Genomic DNA, 21,898 nt, shown 5'->3' on the forward strand with positions numbered 1-21,898 from the left:
CTTTCTGAAGATCACCACTAAAAAATAATCAGATTCAAGTCAGGTGCAGTAGTCCACGCCTGTAATCCTAGCAGCCAGGAGGCTGAGGCAGGAGGATCCAAGTTCAAAGCCAGCCTCAGCCAAAGCAAGGCGCTAAGCCACTCAGTGAGACCCTGTGTCTAAATAAAACACAAAATAGGGCTGTGGCTATGGCTCAGCCGTTGAGTGACCCTGAGTTCAATCCCCTACAAAAAAAAAAAAAAAAAAAAAAAAAAAAAAAGATTCAGAAGCTGAATGAAAATGAATCTTTTAAAAAGTTTATTAGCCCACACTAAAAACTCTGGGATGATAAAATCAAATTCGATTGCTACGTATTTTGACTCTAAATGAACTATATAAAAAAGTTTTGATGCAGAGTAATCCTGCAAGTAAATAGCAATTGTTCTAAGGTGCCGCATTTGGAACTCGTTACACCTGGCAAGCCCTGACGCAGCCCAAGCGGGGCGCTAGAGGAGGGCTGCGGCGTCCGGACCCCGTCCTAGGGCCACCAGAGCTCCCGGGTCCCGCCCGCCCCGCCTGCCCATCCCGCGCGGCCGCCGCCCCCTCCCGCCTCCGCCGCAGGGGGCAGGGCTGGAGGCGGGCGCCCGTCCCGCCCGGCCCCGCGACCCTTTTAAAGCCTGGCGGGTGCTGGCGGGACACCGCGAGCGCGGCGGCAGGGAGAGCGGCGCCCGAGCTCCCCCGAGCAGCCGAGAGCCAGGCCGCCCCGCTGTCCCCTGCGCCCGCCCGGAGGGTCGGGCCATGAGCCCCGGCTAGCGCGCCCTCCCGCCCGCCGGCATGCTGCGCCCGCTGCTGCTCGCCGCGCTCTGCCTGGCCGGCCGCCCCGCGCCAGCCCGCGCCTGCCAGCTGCCCTCCGACTGGAGGCCCCTGAGCGAGGGCTGCCGCGCGGAGCTGGCCGAGACCATCGTGTACGCCAAGGTGCTGGCGCTGCACCCGGAGGAGCCCGGCCTCTACAACTACCTGCCCTGGCAGTACCACGCCGGCCAGGGCGGGCTCTTCTACTCGGCCGAGGTCGAGATGCTGTGCGACCAGGCGTGGGGCAGCATGCTGGAGGTGCCCGCCGGCTCCAGGCTCAACCTCACCGGCCTGGGCTACTTCTCCTGCCACTCCCACACCGTGGTCCAGGACTACTCCTATTTCTTCTTCCTCAGGTGAGCCCGGCACCGCCGTCGCCACCGCCTCCTCTGCCTGTAGGTTAGAGTTTCCTGCAGCCAGGTGGGGGAACCCCAGGGGTCCTGTCCGTGCCAAACTAGAATTTGCCCTAGGGCCCTCCGCTTCAGGCTTCTTTATTCTCTCCTGATCCGTCGGACCTCTCTGCAAAGATCCTGGCACCCCCCTGCCTAAGGCTCTTTTAAAAATGCAGATGATTTCGGTGTTAAGGTACACAGAGCCGTGTTTCAGGCACAGGGTCAAAAGTGTTCTCCATCAATCCATTTGACTCATCTTTTAAACTGGCTTCAAATAGAGTAGGAGTAGATTAGGATGGGCAGAAAAACAGTCTTTCCACTCAGTCATTGGGATCCGGGCTCTGCCCTTCTGCCTGACTGATATTTGAGCCGGTTATTTCTCAAGAACTTCCACAACTTCGCTTGCATAAAGTGAGAAGCAAGGCTGGTTGGTACTAAAACACAGTAATGCCTGCAAAGCACCAGTGACGGAGAAGTTGCTTAGCCAATCTTCATTCTCTCCCCGCCAACCCCTTCCACTGACTTCAGTGCAAGAATGCACTGTCTCCCATCACCACCTGGTTATCTAAAACAGCAAAGGTTTGATGGGAGGGCCTGCTGGGGTTCAGACCCTGGGTCACAATGTTTGAAAAGAGGCTGCAGATAGTTTCCAGTGATTCTCGACCTCCTGTGGTCTGTGACCATCCAAGCAATTGGCCTGTCGTCAGGATGGAATGCTCTACCCAAGAGTTCAGTCAAGTCTTATTAACTATAAATTCTACGGAAATTTGAAATGCAGAACAGCAGATGGAACCCTAAATCCATTGATTAACTGCAGTTGAATTAAGAGTGATATAGAACATCTGAGAGAAACATCCAAATGAAATCTACCTGTATTTCAAGATAGTGAAGTGAATTGATGCAAAGTTGTCTCTGATCAATGACAGTTCCAGCCTCCCCAGTCTGAGGTGGCATGACTCTGCCTGGATTTGCAGATCCATTTTTTTTTTTTATTGGTTGTTCACAACATTAGAAAGCTCTTGACATATCATATTTCATACATTAGATTGAAGTGGGTTATGAACCCCCAATTTTACCCTAAATGCAGATTGCAGAATCACGTCGGTTACACATCCACAATTTTACATAATGCCCTATTAGTAATTGTTGTATTCTGCTACCTTTCCTATCCCCTACTATCCCCCTGCAGATCCATTTTGTAACTCACATTCTTTCTCAGAAGGAAAACAGTTCCACAGAGGGACGTTCATAAGCTGATGGCAACACGTGTTTTCCATATTGAAGCCAGAATATCTAAGTTTAGAACACATGTCCTGCTTTGTGTTGGCTTGAGTGGTTTAGCTAGATTAGTTTTTTCTTTTCTTTTTTTTTATACTTGCCAGGAAAGTCTAGTTTCTAAATAAAGTCTGTGAGGACTGAGAGAATGCCCTTTCTGATACAGAGAAACTTAGGTTTTTCATGTTTTTATTTAGGAAAAATACTGAGAACCAAACTCTAAAAACTATTCAACAACTTTTATTTTCCAAGAGTGGGGGTGAGCCCAAGTACTTGAGCAGACATTATTGTTTCCAGTTTTTTAAATCATGCAATGCAGTTTTGTCCACTGGCTCCGGTGGTCAGCCAACTCTTTCATCTTTTGCTCTTACATATTTACAAAAAGTTAGGGCAGACATACAAAACAGTAGTCTGACAGATTCTCATTTTACAGGGCTGTCTTGCCCTGAAGTGTGTCGACAACTGCATACAAATCTTTCCTCTTTTGTTATTCTGGGATCCACTAGATGGGAACAGACTCTAGAAGGGGGAGTGGCAGAGGAGACTCACTGGGGAGGCCATCCTGCCTACTTTTGCTCAGATTGTAATTCATCTCGTTTTTTCTTTTTCACGACTTAATCTTTCCAGCAAGTGCTTTCTACAAGGCTCTGTTAAATGACTCACTGATAAATATATTTATTATACATGTAAATATATTTATTTATATTACCTTCACTCTGCTCCAAGTGCTTTATTGTATTTTCTAGTGCAATCCTTGCCACACCACCAGGAAAGTAGGCACTCTTATAATCCTGTTTGAACAGATGGGAATACTGAAGCTTAGAGAAATTGAAACATGTCGGGTCTTGAGCCCATGTCATTATGACTGGCCTATCTCTCACCAGGAAAGGAGATCCAGGAGGAGGAAGGCCCCTGGCATACACAAAGAGACAAACAGACGTATGCACACACTTTCCTGCCTCCTTTGGCCAAACTCATTCTTTTGAAAACCTTAAGAATAAACCCAAGTAGCGAGAGGCAGAGAAAACAATTAGAAGTTGTAATTGCTTCATGAGAGCCATGCCAGACATCACAATGAAATTGGCAAGACCCTTGTTTTGGTTAGCTATTTTGCTGCTGTGACTAAAAGATCTGACCAGAACAATTGTAGAGGAAGAAAAGTTTGAGGGCTCGTGGTTCCAGAGGTTTTAGTCCATAGAAGGCCAGCTTCATTCTTCAGGGCTTGAGGAGAGGCTGAACATCAGAGTTGTTGAATAGTTTTTAGAGCTTGGTTCTCGGTGGGAGAGGGTGGTGGAGGAATGCATCTCACATCATGGTGATTAGAAAGCAGAGAGACTCCATTCTCCAGAAAAACAAAGTATATACCCCAAAGCTACGCCCAAATTCCCACCTCCTGAAGCCACACCAACCACTTCAGTTATCACTCAGTTAATCCCTATAAGGGGATTAATTTATTGATTGGGTTAAGACTCTTACAACCCAATCATTTCTCCTCTGAACCTTTTTGAATTGTCTCACATATGAGCTTTTGGGGAACACCTCATATCCAAACCATAACAACCCTCACATTCTTGATGACTCTTGATTAAAGTTGGCATGTCCCCAGTGGTCATGTGTATATCTCTGGTTTTTTCCTCTTCTCTATTAGGATGGATGAAAATTATAATCTCTTGCCTCATGGAGTCAATTTCCAAGATGCCATCTTTCCAGATACACAGGAAAACAGGAGGATGTTTTCCAGCCTTTTCCAGTTCTCTAACTGTTCCCAAGGGCAGCAGCTAGTGACTTTCTCCAGTGACTGGGAGATCCAGGAAGACAACAGGGTAAGAATTGGCTGAACCCTGTGCCATGTAGTGAAATAGCAGGATAGCCCTCTCTTGTATGAATTTGTAACCAAAGGAGTTAAGGGTCCTGTTGCAAAATCTGGACCAAAGCCCCCATTCTCTTCTGTTGCCTTCCCAAGTCAGGAAACACTGCTTATGAACTTTGGATTCCTAAGGCTTTGCTGTTTGATAAGGGGCTCTTCACAAAGTATGGAAATGAGATGGGAGGAGGGTTGGCACACTGTGCCTCAGTTTCCCCTTCTGCAAAAGGGAGAGAATGGTAGCATTTATATGATAGGGCTGGCCCCACATGATTTAAATATATAAAAATGTAAATGTGTAAATACCTTGACAATGTGCTTAAAAAGTGTTCAATACACATAAGTCATTATGACTGTTGTTATTGACAGTCTAGAGTTTTAAGTAGTTGTCTTTTAAAAAAATATTTTGTTAGTTGTTGATAGACTTTTATTTATTTATATGTGGTGCTGAGAATCAAACCCAGTGCCTCACACATGCTAGGCAAGCACTCTACCACTGAGCCACAACCCCAGCCCTAAGGAGTTATATTTGAAGGGAAGAAAAACTCCTTAAGGAGATGAAACTAAACAACAATCATAGCTAACACTTCTGTGATTTTTTTTTATTTTTAAAATTTATTTATTCTAATTTGTTATACATGACAGCAGAATGCATTTCAATTCATAGTACATACATGGAGCACAAATTTTCATTTCTTTGGTTGTACACAAAATAGTCATTCCATTTGTGTCTTCATACATGTACCTAGGGTAATGATGTCCATCTCATTCCACCATCTTTCCTACCCTCATTCTCCCTCCCTTCCCTTCCCTCTGCCCTATCCAAAGTTCCCCCATTCCTCCCATGTTACCCCCCTACCCCACCCCAATTATGGATCAGCATTGACTTATCAGCAAAAACATTTGACCTTTGTTTTTCTGGGATTGGCTAACTTCATTTAGCATGATACTCTCCAACTCCATCCATTTACATGCAAATGCCATAACTTTTAATGCTGAGTAATATTTCATTGTGTACATATACCACAGTTTCTTCATCCATTCATCTATTGAAGGGCATCTAGGTTGGTTCCACAGTTTAACTATTGTGAATTGAGATGCTATAAACATTGATTTAGCTGCATCCCATGTAGTATGCTGCTTTAAAGTCCTTTGACTTAAAAGGACTTAGGAGTGTAATAGCTGGGTCTAATGGTGATTCCATTCCACGTTTTCTAAGGATCTCCATACTGCTTTCCAAATTGGCTGCACCAATTTGCAGTCCCACCAACAATGTATAAGTATGCCTTTTCCCTCTACATCCTTGCCAATACTTATTGTTGCTTGTATTCTTGATAACTGCCGTTCTGACTGGAGTGAGATAAAATCTTAAGAATAGTTTTGATTTGCATTTCTCTAACTACTAGAGATGTTGAACATTTTTTCATATATGTGTTGATCGACTGTTCTCTCTCCTTCTGAGAAGTTTCTGTTCAGCTCCTTAGCCCATTTATTGATTAGGTTGTTTGTTTTTTTTGGTGTTAAGTTTTTTGAGTTCTTTTATGTATCCTGGAGATTAGTGCTCTATCTGTGCGTGTGGCAAAACTATGCTCCCAAAATGTAGGCTCTCTGTTCACCTCATTGATTGTTTCCTTTGCTGAGCAAGAAACTTTTTAGTTTGAATCCATCCCATTTTATTGATTCTAGATTTTATTTCTTATGCTTTCGAAGTCTTGTTAAGGAAGTCGGGGCCTAATCTGACATGATGAAGATTTGGGCCTACTTTTTCCTCTGTTAGGAATAGGGCCTCTGGATTAATTCCTAGATCCTTGATCCACTTTGAGTTGAATTTTGTGCATGGTGAGAGAGAAGGGTTTAGTTTCATTTTGCTGCATATAGAATTTCAGTTCTCCCAACACTATTTTTTGAAGAGGCTATCTTTTCTCCAATGTATGTTTTTGGTGCCTTTGTCTAGTATGAGATAACTGCATTTATGTGGGTTTGTCTCTGTGTCCTCTTTTCTGTACCATTGGTCTACAAGTCTGTTTTGATGCCAATACCATGCTGTCTTTGTTACTATTGTTCTGTAACATAGTTTAAGGTCTGCTTCACTCTTCTTGCTAAGGATTGTTTTGGCTATTTTGGTTCTCTTATTTTTCCATATGTATTTAATGTTTGCTTTTTCTGTTTCTATGAGGGATATCGTTGAGGTTTTGATTGGAATTGCATTAAATCTGTATGGTGCTTTTGGTAGTATGGTCATTTTGACAATATTAATTCTGCCTATCCAAGAACAAGGGAGATCTTTCCATCTTCTAAGGTCTTTAATTTCTTTCTTTAGTGTTTGTAGTTTTCATTGTCAAGGTCTTTCACCTCTTTCATTAAGTTGATGCCCAAGTATTTTATTTTTTTGAGGCTCTTGTAATGGGGTAGTTTTCCTAATTTCTCTTTCATAGGATTTGTCACTGATGTACAGAAATGCATTTGATTTACGGGTGTTGATGTTATATCCTTCTAGAACTAATAAATGAATTCAGCAAAGTAGAAGTTTTTTGGTGGAATTTTTTGGATCCTCTAAGTATAGAATTATGTCATTGGCAAATAGTGATAGTTTGAGTTCTTTTTTTCCTATTCTTATCCCTTTTAATTACTTTCATCTGTCTAATTGCTCTGGCTAGAGTTTCAAGGACTATGTTAAATAAAAGTGGTGAAAGAGGGCATTCCTGTCTTATTCCTTCTTTTAGAGGAAATGCTTTTAAAAAATTTTCTCCATTCATAGTGATGTTGGCCTTGGGCTTAGCATAGATAGCTTTCACAATGTTGAGAGAAGTTCCTATTATCCCTAGTTTTTCTAATGTTTTGAACATGAAGCGGTGCTATATTTTGGCAAATGCTTTTTCTGCATCTATTGAGATGATCATATGATTCTTATCTTTAAGTCTATTGATGTGGTGAATAGCATTTATTGATTTTCACAAGTTGAACCAACCTTGCATCCCTGGCACGAACCCCACGTTTGTGATTTTTTTAAAATGATGCTTGCTAAGATTTATAGGGTGACCATTGTGGTTGTATAATGTAAGGATCACGATTTCGGGGGTATAAGAATATAAAAGGATCTTCCAGTTTGGCCAAATAACAGTTTTGGGGACATTTGAGGATTATTATTTTTCCAAAATAAGGCATTCCCACACCAGAGTTGGGTGGAGAGTGGGCCAGGTCAGTTTAACTATGGAGTAGTGGCCCATCACTCCCAGTCCCCATCAAAGGTGATGTCAGGGCATTGTGTCAGACTGCTGGAGAAAGTACTGATGTGGGCCTCACGTGGAATAAGGAGCTTTTTTTCACAGGTTAGAAATCAACTTGCATACATTAGGTGGCAACCTTCTTGCCATCCATGTAGGAAGTGACTTCTCTTGTCTGATGGCCCGGCCTGCATAGCTGCCTCGTTCTGCCAAACCTTCTTATCTCCTACCCAGGCACCCTGCCCCCAGAGATCTTCTTTATACTCTAGTACAGGAGCTGCAAGTGTGATGTGCAGTGTACATCCAGTCAACGGAAGATATTTATTCTTTCCCAGTATCAAGTGTTTCCTTCCTCAACTCCTCTACCATATTGACAACAATCTAGATTCTTCTAACACCCGCTCCAGGCTTTGCCTGACTTTTCTGAAAGCTTGTCCTATATTTTGTCCCCACCATGGTTCCACCTGTTTTCTTTTTCCCTTCTTAAACTTGACTGTTGGTCACTCTGTAGTGAATTGCATGCTCCAAGGCTAAGCCTGAGTATCCCAACCCCAAGTCACACCTAATATGTTCCAAACACAATTTTTTTTTAGGCCTGGCCCTTTGGCTCTGCATTGCGTGAGAGTTTTGCTTATATAGCTAGACCCTTGATAACAATAGATTTGTCAAGAGATCAGATATTATTTTGAAAATACTTGATTAGCCCCCAAACTCTCAAATTATAACTTGTTCACTTTATGGTCACATAATGAAGCCATTAACATTTCTTTGGAATTAGATTTTTCCATCATTTGGGGAGGGGGGAAGGACAATAGGACCATGGAGAATTGTTTCAGTGTGAAGACAGAGCTATTTCTGCTGATCGGATGTTGATGTTGGGGAGAATTCCTTTCCCTTTCTCATTAGTGGCCCTGGTCTCTTTGATAACAAAGTGTGGGAGAGCAACATAATGAAGGAAGAGTCAATATCTCATGGGAGGAATATAATTGTTCCAGAGTGCTGGGCTGCTGGGCAGTTAAATTGGAGGCACCCTGAACTTTCCAGACCTTTGGCTGCTTCCATTTTTATGTTTTGCCAATATCAAAAGGGATCACATAAGAGTTAATGTAATTAGCTCATTTTAAAATTTAACTGGAAGCTAAAATTAAATACTTTAAAGATTATTTTGTGATGTTCCTGGGGATATTTTTGCATAGTCTGGAGTGATTAACTGTTGAGAATGGCTGCTTGAAGAGTTAGATGTAGAATTACTGATAATTACTTGCTCTCTTCTTTAAAAAAAAAAATGAAAAAAAAGCTAAAATGTCTTCTTCCTTGGGAAGGTGAGCACCACGTTATCTATCCTACCCAGGCTAAATGTATCATGTAATCTTAGGAACAATCTATATTTTCCCCTGAAGCTTAGAAGGGATCAAAACTGCTGTTCAGTTCCTTTTTATTCCAAGGGGAATAGGTGTTAGGAGACTTGTTCATCAGAGCACACTAAGCCTTCATGCGTTCTGAAAGCAGTTGCAAATGGTCCTGAACTCTGCACCAATGCCTTTCTTGCAGCGTATCTGGGGCTGCAAACCCTGAAGGCATGTTAGCAAGCTCGAGCTTCCCATTGTGGATGCTGTTGTTGTCTAAACTTCTCTTCAGCCTCCATCTTTTTAGGCCTGGCCCTTTGGTCCTGCATTGCGTGAGAGCTTTGCTTATATAGCTATACCCTTGATAACAATCCATTTGTCAAGAGATCAGATATCATTCTGAAAATACTTGATTAGCCCCCAAACTCTCGCATTATAACTTGTTATAATGTTCCAGACTCCAGTTGCAAAGGACACATTTCATTCCCTTTACTGATAGTTCTCCCTGTCTTGATCTTGGAGGAGCACTTGAATCTGGGACTGGAGAGTAGATCTGGAGGTGAAGCGATGGAACAGGAGGAAAATCTTATATAGGGAAAATTTTTGTGTTGCACACCCCGGGCGCTGTACAACTCGGTCCGCGGGAGCAGAACCCTCCCACACTCTGGTTCCTTTCCAGCGCCTCTCCATCTTCACATATCCCACCCACCCCTCAGTTAATAGAAACACAATCTTGCTTTCAAAAGTTGCCAAGAAGTCAGTAGTGTTACCAAATGTTCAGTGCCTCTCTGGTTCGGTGTCATGGTGTTAATGGGGCTTGGGGGATGTCCTTGGCACATGGAGTGTTTCCTGGCAGGATTCTCTCCACACAAGCCAAGGACATTTTTCCTTCCTCTTTTCTCCTGCTGGTTGAGTCTAACAGTCAAAACAGAAGTTGGATATTTTTCTTTCTCTGCCAGTACTGTCCCCTAGGACCAGGACCTAGCCTGACCCTTACTTACATAGTCTGTCATAAAATGCCATGAGATTGAAATAAAATCGGTGAAGGTCATGCTGCCATCGTGTTCTCTTTTCCTTTTTTGGAAGCACGATGGAGGAGCTTGCTTCTCTAAGCTGCCTTAGAAGGAATGTAAACTCTTTATCAGAAGATCTAGATTGACTTTGCTGTCTCCAGTGAAATGACCTTAGGCAGGTCCCCTAATTTCTCAACTTCAGTTTTCTTATCTATAAAATGGAAAAACTAGTTATATAAACTTTCTAAGGTTGTTGTGTCTAATTAGAACACACATTTGAAAGTACTTTTTTTAAACTGTGAAGAGTGACAGTTTATTACTGTAAACTGACCATCTTAAAGTGTTACTTTAAAAATGACATTTAAAAATTATAAAAAGCTTTCTGCTTTTAGGGGTCCTAAAACTTGTGATTCATTGCAAGAACAGGGATGGGGATACGCATGGGAGATAGGAATGGATAAGAGGGCTTTGTGCATAGTTTCTTTTATTCAACAGCATTTAATGGCTTCTAGAAAGGAGCACTTTTAAAAAATTTTTTTATTCCAATTTGTTATAATGGCAGTAGAATGCATTACAATTCATATTACAAATACAGAGCATAATTTTTCATACCTCTGGTTGTATAAAAGTATATTCACACCATTTGTATCTTCATACATGTACTTGGGGTAATGATGTCCATCTCATTCCACCATCTTTTTTACACCCTTGCCCCTTCCCTTCCCCTCCCATCCCTCTACCCTATCTAGAGTTCATCTAATCTTCCCATGCTCCCCCTCCCAACCCCACTATGAAACAGCCTCCTTATATCAGAAAAGACATTCAGCATTTGGTTTTTTGGGATTGGCTAATTTCACTTAGCATTATATTCTCCAGCTCTGTTCATTTACCTGCAAATTCCATGATTTTATTCTTTTATTGTTGAGTAATATTCCATTGTGTATATATACCACATTTTCTTTATCCATTCATCTACTGAAGGGCATCTAGGTTGATTCCACAGTTTAGCTATTGTGAATTGTGCTACAATAAACACTGATGTGGTCGTGTCCCTGTAGTATGCTGTTTTTAAGTCCTTTAGGTATAGACAGAGGAGAGGGATTGCTGGGTCAAAAGGTGGTTCTATTAAAAGGAGAACTTTTTAAAGAAACATGTTAATTGAACTATAAACAGTCGCAAGGGTTCAAATCTGAAAGTATAGAATGGTGTCCAGTAGAGTTTCTCTGCCACCTTCCAGAATAGAACCTACTATTATTAGTTTATTATGTAAACATTCAATGTTATTATCCAACAAATAAGCCAAATACATTATTCTCTGTTGTCTTTGCACAATTGGCAGCATGCCATGCACACTTGCTTTACTTTACATATACCTTGCTGTACTCAAATAGATTTTGAAGATCTTAGCATATTGATACATATGAAGTTGCCTTAAATGACTGTATAATATTCCATTATATACATATGGAAATATATATAATCAAGTCCCCTCCTGATGGGTTGTCAGATTGGTTCCAATACCATTACAAATAGTGATGATGTGAAGCATCGTACCTGTTTGTAGAATTGCTGAGTCTACTCACTAGCACACTTTTGAGTATCTACTCTGAGGTAGCTACTGTGTTTGACACCAGAGTTTCAGTGTTTAACAAAATACAAAGGCCCTGGTGTCATAGAGCTTATAATCCTAATGTTGGTGATTGGTAACGACTATATAATTTTAAGTGAAAATCAGTGCTCTGAGAATAGAAGAAAATAAGCAGGGAATCTGGATTTGAAGGTGAAGAAATCCTTTTCTAATGAACCTATACTTAAGATCTGGTGGGTGAAGAGGCAGCCTAGTTAAAGTGTGTGTGTGTGTGTGTGTGTGTGTGTGTGTGTGTGTGTGTGTGTTGGGGGTAGCAATCCAGAGAAGAAGAGGGCCTGGGTGGCAGGGTGCCTGGGGCCGTGGAAGAGAGCATATGCTTGGAGCAAAGAGAGGAAGTGAGTTAGTGGGAAGGATGGGCAAGAGTTCTGGCAGGAGCCTGGCCGTGCAGGGCTTGATAGACCCTGGTGAGGATCTAGTCTTTGTCCTAACAGCAGTAGGACATCAAGTTGGCATGTTGAAAAGATGAAACTGACAAGCAGGAAAACTGGGTTGCAGAAAATCCCTGCACTGCAGTGAGAAGAGCTAGTGGAGGTTACAGAGCATCTGGTAGATGTTGGACCAGGTTAGAAACATGGGGGGTGGAGAGAAGTGGGAAAATTTGAGCAATATTTAGAAATTTTTTTTTCTAATTTAATCTTTAAAAATTTTAAAATTTGTTCTTTTTAGTTATAATGACAAAGTACATTTTGATACAAATACATGGAGTATAACTTTTTGTCGTTTATTTTTTGAGAGCTCTCTCTAGACAGTGGCCCTTAACTCTGGCCCTGCCAGATAGGGCCCCAGGGCTGTGATGGTGGATGTTCATAATGTGCTTTCATTGGATACTTCCTGTCTTGGGGGAGGGTCTACTGCCCAAGTGTCCACCCCATGACTGGGTGTTCCTTTCAGGGGAAACTTGTTTATCCTGGCAGATTTCCTTGTGCCTCTTGTCTGGTCAGTGTCCAGTTTATTCCTACCAAGAGAGCTAGCCTCTGCCAAGAGCCTGAGCCAGGAAAGAAGTTAGATGCAGGTTTATCTGTCCAGGGAGATACAGAGGAAGCAACTCAACAAGAGTTTATTGCCTAGGTAGATCCCCGGAGAAGAGGACAAATCACTCCAACACAAAGGGGGAATTGGCTGGGACATTTGTGCTCAACCAGCAAGTGGGGAGCCAGAGAGAAGATGGAGGAGCTGTGGACAGGGCCTTCACTGTGTCCAGGACATTACCAAGCAGGTTCCCCCAGGGAGCTCTAATTGGCAGGTTTAGAGCAAGCAGACACAAGTTCTAGGGAGGTACGCTGTGACTGAGAGAGGAACATTCCTCACTGAAGTCCATGAGGACTGTGGGGGTCAGTGGAGGAGTTGAGTAGGTAGTATCTGGCTGTCTCCTAGGGAATGGTCACCAGGAGGCAGTTGAATAAGGCAGGGATCTGGATTGGCTACATCAAGGAACTGGAAGAGGTGGAGAACTGAAACCACATCAAGGGTGACTAAGCCCTGCTTCTGGCATGAGAAAGTTCATCGAATATTGCTCAGCACCCATTTTGAATATAAAATTACAGGAAACAGTCAATGGGTGTTAATGGTGGTTTGGTCTTTGATAATAAAGGAGAGATGGTCAGAGGTGATGACAATGTACGCCAGCTGTCGGCACCAACACTAAAAACTTGCATAGGACAGGTTTGGTAGGGGAATTTAAGTTTTGGACATATTGAGTCAGGTTCTTCAAGCTATCCATCTGTGATCTTGAATCCATTGTTGGATTTTTAGGTCTGGAGACCTGAGCTCTTCTCTGAGTAGAAGATACACCTCGGGGGCTCACCATCCATGAAATTCCAATTAAAACTGTGTAGGACTGCAATTTCCAAGAGTAGGGTTTAGAGAGAAAAGGAGAGCCTTGTGGGTGGGTAGTGTTTGTCAAGGAGCAGTGAGAGAGATGGAAGGAAAACCCAGAGAGTCAGAGGTCCGGGATTTAAGAAGGATAAGAATGAGAGGTCAACGAACACAAAGCTGTCAAGCAGTCTGTAAGAGGAGGGCCGAGAAGTAACCATGCAACTTTGGTGACCTAGAGGGAAGGCAGTTTGTACAGAGGGAGAAGAATCGAGATGTGGTGATGTGAGGATTGAGTGGGATCGTAGGTCGCGGAGACTGAGTGGATGTTCCTTTCACGCAGTTTGGCTATGGATGGTCAAATAGAGATCAGACTTTTGGGGAAGCGGGCAGAAGGGTTGTGGAAGGGGATTTGAACCATCTTAGTCCTCATTTCCACTCCTGAGACACTACCTACCCAAGCAGACAAAACTAACCAAGGGTAGGAATATCTGTTCATTTACTGTTGTACACTGAAGAAAGCTTGGTACTCCTTTGTAAATCAACCCAACCAACCTTTCTTAGCCCAAGCTCATAGTAACTGCTGGCCTCTTCTTCATCACTACAGTTTTGTCCTTCCAGAGTGTGACATGAATGAAGTTCTACAGTAGGCTGCATTTTTTTTTTTTTAGCTGGGCTTCTCTTCTGAGCATAATGCACTTGAGTTTCATCCACATTGTATGTGTGGATAGTTCACTCCTTTTATTGCTGATAAGTGCTTGTGTGCAGGAACCATAGTTTCATTTTTCCATTCACCAGTTGGAAGACATTTAGGTTGTTTCCAGTATTGGGTGACTGCGGCTGCTAAAAACATCCACGTGCAGGCTTTTCTGTGAACATCTCTCATTTCTCTTGGGTAAATGCCTAGGATGGGATTGCTGGTTGGTAAGTGTATGGTTAACATTATAAGAAGCTGCCAACCTGGTTTCCAGAGTGACTGACATCTGGCATTTACATCAGCAGTGTGTGGGAGTTCCAGTGGCTCTGCATCCTCATCAGTAATTGGTATTGTCAGTTATTTAAAAAGTTCTAATAGGTGTATAGTGGTCTTTCATTGTAGTTGAATATGCATTTCTCTATTGACTAATGGTATGGAGCATTTTTATTTTCCAACTTTGGTGAGGTGGCTACTCAAATCTTTTACCCATTGTTAAGTCAGGTCTCGTTTTTGTTTTTTTAAAATATTTTTTTAGTTGTAGAGGGACACAATACCTTTATTTATTTGTTTATTTTTGTGTGGAGCCGGGGATCGAACCTAGTGCCTCACGTGTGCTAGGCCAGTGCTCTACCACTGAGCCAGAACCACAGCCCAAGGGTTTTTGTTTCTCTTTATCCTGTAAATGTAAGTTGTATGTCAGGCATGTGCTTTTCATATATCTTCTATCAGTCTGTGTGGCTTATCTTTTATTCTCCTGTTCACGGTAAAACGTTTGGAATTTTTTAAAGTCTAATGTATTCATTATTTCTCTTTTCTGGATGGACTCAGTCAAACCTACAAAGATTTTCTTATTTTTTTCTTAGAAACTTATATTTTTATATTATGTATATGATAAAGTGAGTTAAATTTTGCACAAGTTGTGAGGTATACGTTGACTTTTTATGTCATTGCATATATCTGTATATAATTTTTTGTTGTCATGCTGGGTGTCTTAGCTTTTTTGCAACTGTGACTAAAAGACCTAAGAAGAACAATTTTAGGGAGGAAAAGTTTATTTAAGGGCTCATGGTTTCAGAGGTCTCAGTTCATGTACAGCTGGCTCTATTTCTTGGGGCAGAACATCATGGAGGAGGAGTGCAGTGGAGGGAAGCAGCTCACACGATGATCAGGAAGCAGAGAGAGACTCTACTCACCAGAATCAACATTTATACCCCAGGGACCCATCCCAGCCACACCCTACCTACCTTCAGCTACCACTCAATTAATCCCCATCAAGGGATTAATTCACTGATTGGATAAAGGCTATTATGATTCAATAATTTCACCTCTAAACCTTTTACATTGTCTCACACATGAGCTTTTGAGAGACATCTCAGATCCAAACCATAACACTTGGGATCAAACCTAGGGCCTCACACATGCTAGGTAAGTGTTCTACCACTGAGATACAGCTCATCTTTGTTGAAAAGGTTCTCTTTTCCCTGTAGAACTGCCTTTGTTTTTTGTCAAAACCAATCAAATATATTTGTGTGAGTTTTTTTTGAACCCTCTATTTTTCTCTGTATGTCTATCCTTTTATCAATTCCACAACTGTCTTGATTGTTGGAGATTCATAGTGAATCTTAAATCAAATAGTGTACATCTTCCAACTTCAAAACTGTTTAGTCTAATTTATTTGCCTTTCCACAGAAATTTTTGAAATGGCTTGTTGATGACTGAAAAAAAATCCTAGTATTTTTAATGTTACTACATTGAATCTATAGGTCAATGCTATAACATATATTTGCAGAATAAGCCCTAGTTTTTATTTGGGAGGAACTGACACATTAACAATATCACATTGTGCAATCCATGCAACTTGATATATTTTCATTTGTTTATACCTCCTTTGATTTTTTAATCAATGTTTTATAATTTTCAGCATATATCTCCTATGCATAGTTTTATATTTCTGTATTCCATTTTTGCTGCTATTATCAATGATACTGGTAAATTTTTATTGTTGGCCTCTAGAAATACAACTGATATTTGTATATTAATCTCAGAACCCACAACTCTCTAAACCCACTTATTCCAAAAGCTTTTGTATATTGCATGCATTTTCTTTTTAAAAAAACTGATAATTGAACCCAGGAGTGCTTTACCACTGAGCCATCTCCTCAGTCCTTTTTAAAATCTTTTATTTTAAGAGAGGGTCTTATTAAATTGCTGAGACTGGCCCTGAACTTGCAATCCTTCTGCCTCAGCATCCCAAGTGGCTGGGATTACAGGTGTGTGCCACCGCACGAGCCATGCATTTTCTATGTGAATGATTATGTCAGTGGACATGGTTTTACTTTTACCTTTCCAGAGCATGTGCCTTCTATTTCTTTCTTGATGCATGGACCAGGATCCCCAGTGTGAGGTTGCATGGAGTGCTGAGAGTCGACAACCTATTCTAAACATGTTAACTGTCATTTTTTGTAGATACCTTTCTTGAGAGTAAGGAAGTTGCCATCTGTGATTATATTATATTACTGCTGGATTCCATTTGCTAATATTTTGTTGAAGACTTTCTTACCCCTATGCTTATAAGGAATATGGGTCTATAGTTAATTTTCTTATAATCAAGAAAAGCAATATTGGTCTCACAAAATGAGTTGGGAGGTATTCCTTCTATTTTCTGGATGAGATTTTGTAGAATTTTCTTTTCACTGTTTATGTATTCATCTGGTAAGGCTGCCATAGAAAAGTGCCACAGATAGGGAGGTGAAGGGAAACTTATTTCCCATAGTTCTGAGACTATAAGTCCAAGATCAAGGTGCCAGCAGGGTTGGGTTCCTTTAAGGACTCTCTTCTTGGCTTCCAATGACTACTTTCCTTTGCAGGGTCATCCCTTTGTGCATGTGCCCCTGCTGTGTCTTTAGATGTGCCCTCTAAGGGCACCAGTCAGGTTGGGTTAGGGATTTACAAGGATTGGATTAAGGCCACCCCAAAAGGTCATTTTAACATAAGGACCTGTCTCCAAGAATAGTCACATTCTTAGGTATCAGGTGTTAGAGTGTCAAGATATGAATTTTTTAAAAAAATATTTTTTAGTTGTCAATGGACTTTTATTTATTTATACGTGGTACTGAGAATCAAACCCAGTGCCTCACACATACCAGGCAAGTGCTCTACCACTGAGCCACAACCCCAGTCCATTAACATATGAATTTTTTGGGACCAAATTCAATCCATAATAGTTTGGTAGAATTCACCAGTAAATAATCTGGGCTTGAAGTTTTATTTTGTTGGAAGATTTTAAATCACTAATTTCTTTATTTTTCTTTCTTTTTTTTTTTTCACACAATGCCAGGAACCAAACCCAGGGTCTTATACCTACTAGGCAGGTACTTTATCATTGATCTACATCCCCAGCCCCTAATCCCATTTCTTTAATAGATTTAGGATGATTCAGGTTATCTCTTCTTGCCTGTGTTCTTGGCAGTGCAGATGACACTGTGTTGGCCTTAGGGCTAGGCTGGGTGAGAAAAGAAATGAAATAAGAGACAAAACCCAAGGACTTCCTCCATACTCTCTGGTACACAGGGACCCTTTACTCTGTCTCCTAAATAGAAATAAGAGCTTTCTCCTGAAGATGTTATGTTCCATGATTCACCCTCCTTTGGGTCAGGTCCCATTACCTCTAATTGTTTTGTTCCTAGAGTTTAGTTTTTATATTAGTTTCATTCCTAGAGTTTGGCTTTTTGTATTATATGCAGAATTTTTTTTTATTTATAATTGGAGTCATGGGCTATGGTCGGCTCACTTCATCTTTGCTGGCATCAGAAGTCCATGTTTCTCTCTGAGTGGGCCTATGAATAACATTTGGTCAAACTTGGGTAGAATCTCAACAGGGCAGAAAAGAAGAGTATTTTCTTGTCGCTTTCCTCTCCACTAAAACACTCAGGGTTACTCCAGGTGAACTGGGCTGCACGAAATAACCACACAAGAGACAAAGATACTTTTTTCTTTGAGGGTCCTCTGACCTTAAGGGTCCACAGAATGAGAGAGAGCGAGCACGTGCTGAACCCTTTTATTGAGGAGAAGCCATTCAAATAAGATGAGGGGTCAGGTTTCAGGGTTGAGTCTAGCTTTGTGATGTCTGCAGTCAGCAGGTTGACTGACTTCTAGGAAGGCCACACCCAAAGGCAGAGCAAGAGAAGGGGACACGCAAATGGCATTTCCATGGAACATTCTATCCCAAACAGGGCAAAGGGCAATATCACAAAGGAACAGGTGAGTGTAGCTCAATCCATGGGCAACATGCCTACGTCTGAAGACACATTCTGCTACTTTGAGGATTGGGGCAATATCCAGGTCACTACAAAAGTGACCTACAGAGCCTCTCCAATAACAGGAAGGAGTATGCAAATTCATTCAGACTGGCTGCCCACATTTTCTGATGATTTAAAGTAAATGTACAATCAATCAACAGTTACACGAAAAAAATGCTCACCATCTCTAGCAATCAGAGAAATGCAAATTAAAACCACTCTAAGATACCATGTCACTCCAGTAAGATTGGCAGCCATTATGAAGACAAACAATAACAAGTGCTGGCGAGGATGTGGGGGAAAAGTACACTTGTACATTGTTGGTGGGACTGCAAATTGGTGCAGCCAATTTGGAGGGCAGTATGGAGATTCCTTGGAAAGCTGGGAATGGAACCACCATTTGACCCAGCTATTCCCCTTCTCGGACTATACCCAAAAGACTTAAAAAGGGCATACTACAGGGACACAGCTACATCAATGTTCATAGCAGCACAATTCACAATAGCTAGATTGTGGAACCAATCTAGATGCCCTTCAACAGATGAATGGATAAAAAAATGTGGCATTTATACACAATGGAATATTACTCAGCACTAAAAAAATAACAAAATCATGGCATTTGCAGGGATATGGATGGCATTAGAGCAGATTATGCTAAGCAAAGTTAGCCAATCCCTAAAAAAAAAAAAAAATGCCGATGTCTTCTCTGATATAAGGGAGGTGACTCAAACAGAGTAGGGAGGAAGAGCATGAGAAGATCACCACGAAACAAGGAAAAGAGGTGGGAGGGAATGGGAGGGAGAAGGGGAATTGCACGGAAGATGGAAGGAGACCCTCATGGATACACAAAATATATATACGATGGTGTGAGAGGGAAGGGAAGAAAAAAAAAGTGTCACAGTAGAATGGGCAGAGAGAGGTGATGGGAGGGGAGGGGCGATAGGGAGGGCAGCAGAATACAACTGACACTAGGATTGCTGTATGTATACACATGGATGTATAACCAATGTGATCCCGCAATTTGTACACATGGAAAAATGAGAATTCATAACCTATTTGAATCAAATGTATGATATGTCAAGATCATTGTATTGTCTGGAGCAACTAATAAAAAAATTAAAAACATAAAGTAAATGGGAATAGGAAAGAGGATCTGTAGCATCAAAAATGAGGTTTGAAACTGAAGTAGACCAAGAAAGTTAAAGCTCAGTTCATGAAGATCTTCCCGAAAGAGTCCTGGAGCAATTTGATTTAAAGGTATGCCTGCAAGTGTGCCCAAGTAGTTGGTGCAACAGATCATTTGATCAGGAGCAAACATATTCATCCTTTGGGGAGTACTTGAGCACCTATTAAGTGTCTCCTTTTCTGTATTTCTTCTTTGATACTGCTACCCAACACAGAAAGGCAATTTCTTAAAAGTGAATTGCAATGTAGAATCTGAGACCTTTTCAGTGAAACTTTTAGTATTCCTATATGAAAATCATCCATCTATCTTGTGCTTTTAGTGGATGTTTTTAACATATGATTTTATAACGTGATGCATGGACCATTCAGAAAACATTAGTTCGAAGTATACAGATATTCAGACACTGAAGTGTCTCATTTTTGCTTGAAAGCTCAAATTTTATCATTGGGAGAAAATGGTTGTTTTTTTGAAGTGACACAGTTACAGTATTTATTTTATTTTTTCAAGGAATTATCTATCAAATACTCAACCTTGAATAAATATAATTTGCTATTCATCCTTTCAAGTGAAAATAGTGTTTACTGGTGTTTTAGTCAGCTTTTTCACTGCTGTGATTAAAAGATCTGACCAGAACAATTTTAGGGGGAGAAAAGTTTATTTAGGGGCTCACAATTTCAGAGACATCAATCCACAGACAGCAGGCTCCATTCCTTGGGGCTCAAGTTGAGGCAGAGCATCATAGTGGAGGAGTATAGTGGAGGGAAGCAGCTCACATGATGATCTGAAAGCAGAGAGAGATTCCACTCACCAGATACAAGTATATACCCCAAAGCCACACCCCCTAATGCCCCACCTCCCCCAGTTACTACTCAGTTAATCCCATTAGAGAATCAGTGGATTGAGTTAAGGCTCTCACAACACAATCATTTCTTTTCTGAACTTCCTGCATTGTCTAACATGTGACCTTTTGGAGGACACCTCGCATCCACACTGGAGAGAGCCTCTAGTTTGGCTGAGAACTCAACCATAGGTCCTGTCCTTGACACAACTGCTGCAATGGGAATGCACAGAAGGGCTTTATGTGCACATTTCACTTCTTCAGAGTATTAAAAATTTGTGTTCAAGAGTCAAGTCTTAGTAAAATTAAAAATTTTTACTGCTTAAATTTTCTGCCAGCCCACAGTGCTAAAGAAGACCATGATCACGAGTATTCTTTGGTACCATTGCCTTGAGTAGGCTATCGGTTTAACACCTTTGCTTGTGCATCAGCAGAGTACATGTCAACATGGTGAAAGAGACACGTGGTACCTTGGTATTAGTCAGAAAATAGTTTTGACCACCTGGAAGGATCACTGGTTCCCTGGGACTCTGTAGACCTTCAAGAACTGCTGCTCTGGATTAACTTGGAATGGAGGATGGTAAGAGAGGGAGCGTTGGCTTGAGCTGAGCATTTGAGATCAGGGGGCATGTAATGGTGTAAGCAAATGGAGGTGTGTGACCTCTGCATGAGGCCCAGAATTTCAGAAGATCTGGAATAAATCTTAAGCTTGGAATGCTTTCGGAAGCTGGGCTTGTAGCACTGAGAAAAGTGGGAAGTTTAGGGTTAGGTCCTGATGTGGAAGGCAGCAAATACCTTTGGGGAAGATCCAGGACTGACAATCCAAAGAACTGGATTCCAATCTAGACCATGCTCACTAACCCATGGTGATCTTGGGAAAAGTAGCTCACTGTTATGGGACTTAGGACTCTTCACATAATTAATACATGCTTAATATATAACATTTATTGAAATTAGTTAGTTTTCACCTCTGGAAGTCAAAGGGTTTATGCTTTGACTCTCCCAAACTGAGAGGCTTTCATTGTACAACACAACTGTTCCTTCCCTGACCCTCTCCCTACCTGCTTCCCTTCCTTTGCTGGCCTGATTTTGTTTTCCAGTGATCCGCCAGGACATGTTCATTCATCTTTGTGGCTCTTATCACAGCTGTAATTAAGCAATGGTTTGTGAACATATTGGTTTAATGTCTGTCTCCCCATAGTTTATAGGATGTAAAAACTCCTTATTCACCATTGTGTTCCCAGCACCTTGCATGGTCCCACATGCTTAATAGGCATTCATGTCATTGAGTGACACTATTGATATGAAGAAAGGGACTATCATGAATAGTGTAGATAAGAGAAGCTTGAGAAATTTGGAAAATCCATCAAGGGGATGATGTTTTAAGTATTCCAAGAAGCCCTCAGAAGAGGGGGGGGCCTTGCTGCAGACCTTATAGGATGATTAGAGTGTTTTCCAGTATAATCATGGATGA

At 41.5% G+C, this 21,898-nt stretch overlaps 1 protein-coding gene across 1 annotated transcript in view; it reads left to right on the plus strand.

Annotated features, from left to right (window-relative positions):
* The first annotated feature begins 489 nt into the window (after window positions 1-489).
* CCDC3 (coiled-coil domain containing 3) overlaps window positions 490-21,898 on the plus strand; it is a 107,229-nt gene continuing 85,820 nt past the window's right edge. The window contains exons 1-2 of the mRNA XM_081300573.1: window positions 490-1,187; window positions 4,147-4,321. Of these exons, the coding sequence (XP_081156699.1) occupies window positions 814-1,187; window positions 4,147-4,321 (549 nt within the window). The 5' untranslated portion in view covers window positions 490-813. The remainder of the gene's footprint in view (window positions 1,188-4,146; window positions 4,322-21,898) is intronic.

This window comes from Spermophilus citellus, assembly GCF_964194105.1.
Source record: "Spermophilus citellus genome assembly, chromosome: 6".
Classification (NCBI taxonomy): domain Eukaryota; kingdom Metazoa; phylum Chordata; class Mammalia; order Rodentia; family Sciuridae; genus Spermophilus; species Spermophilus citellus.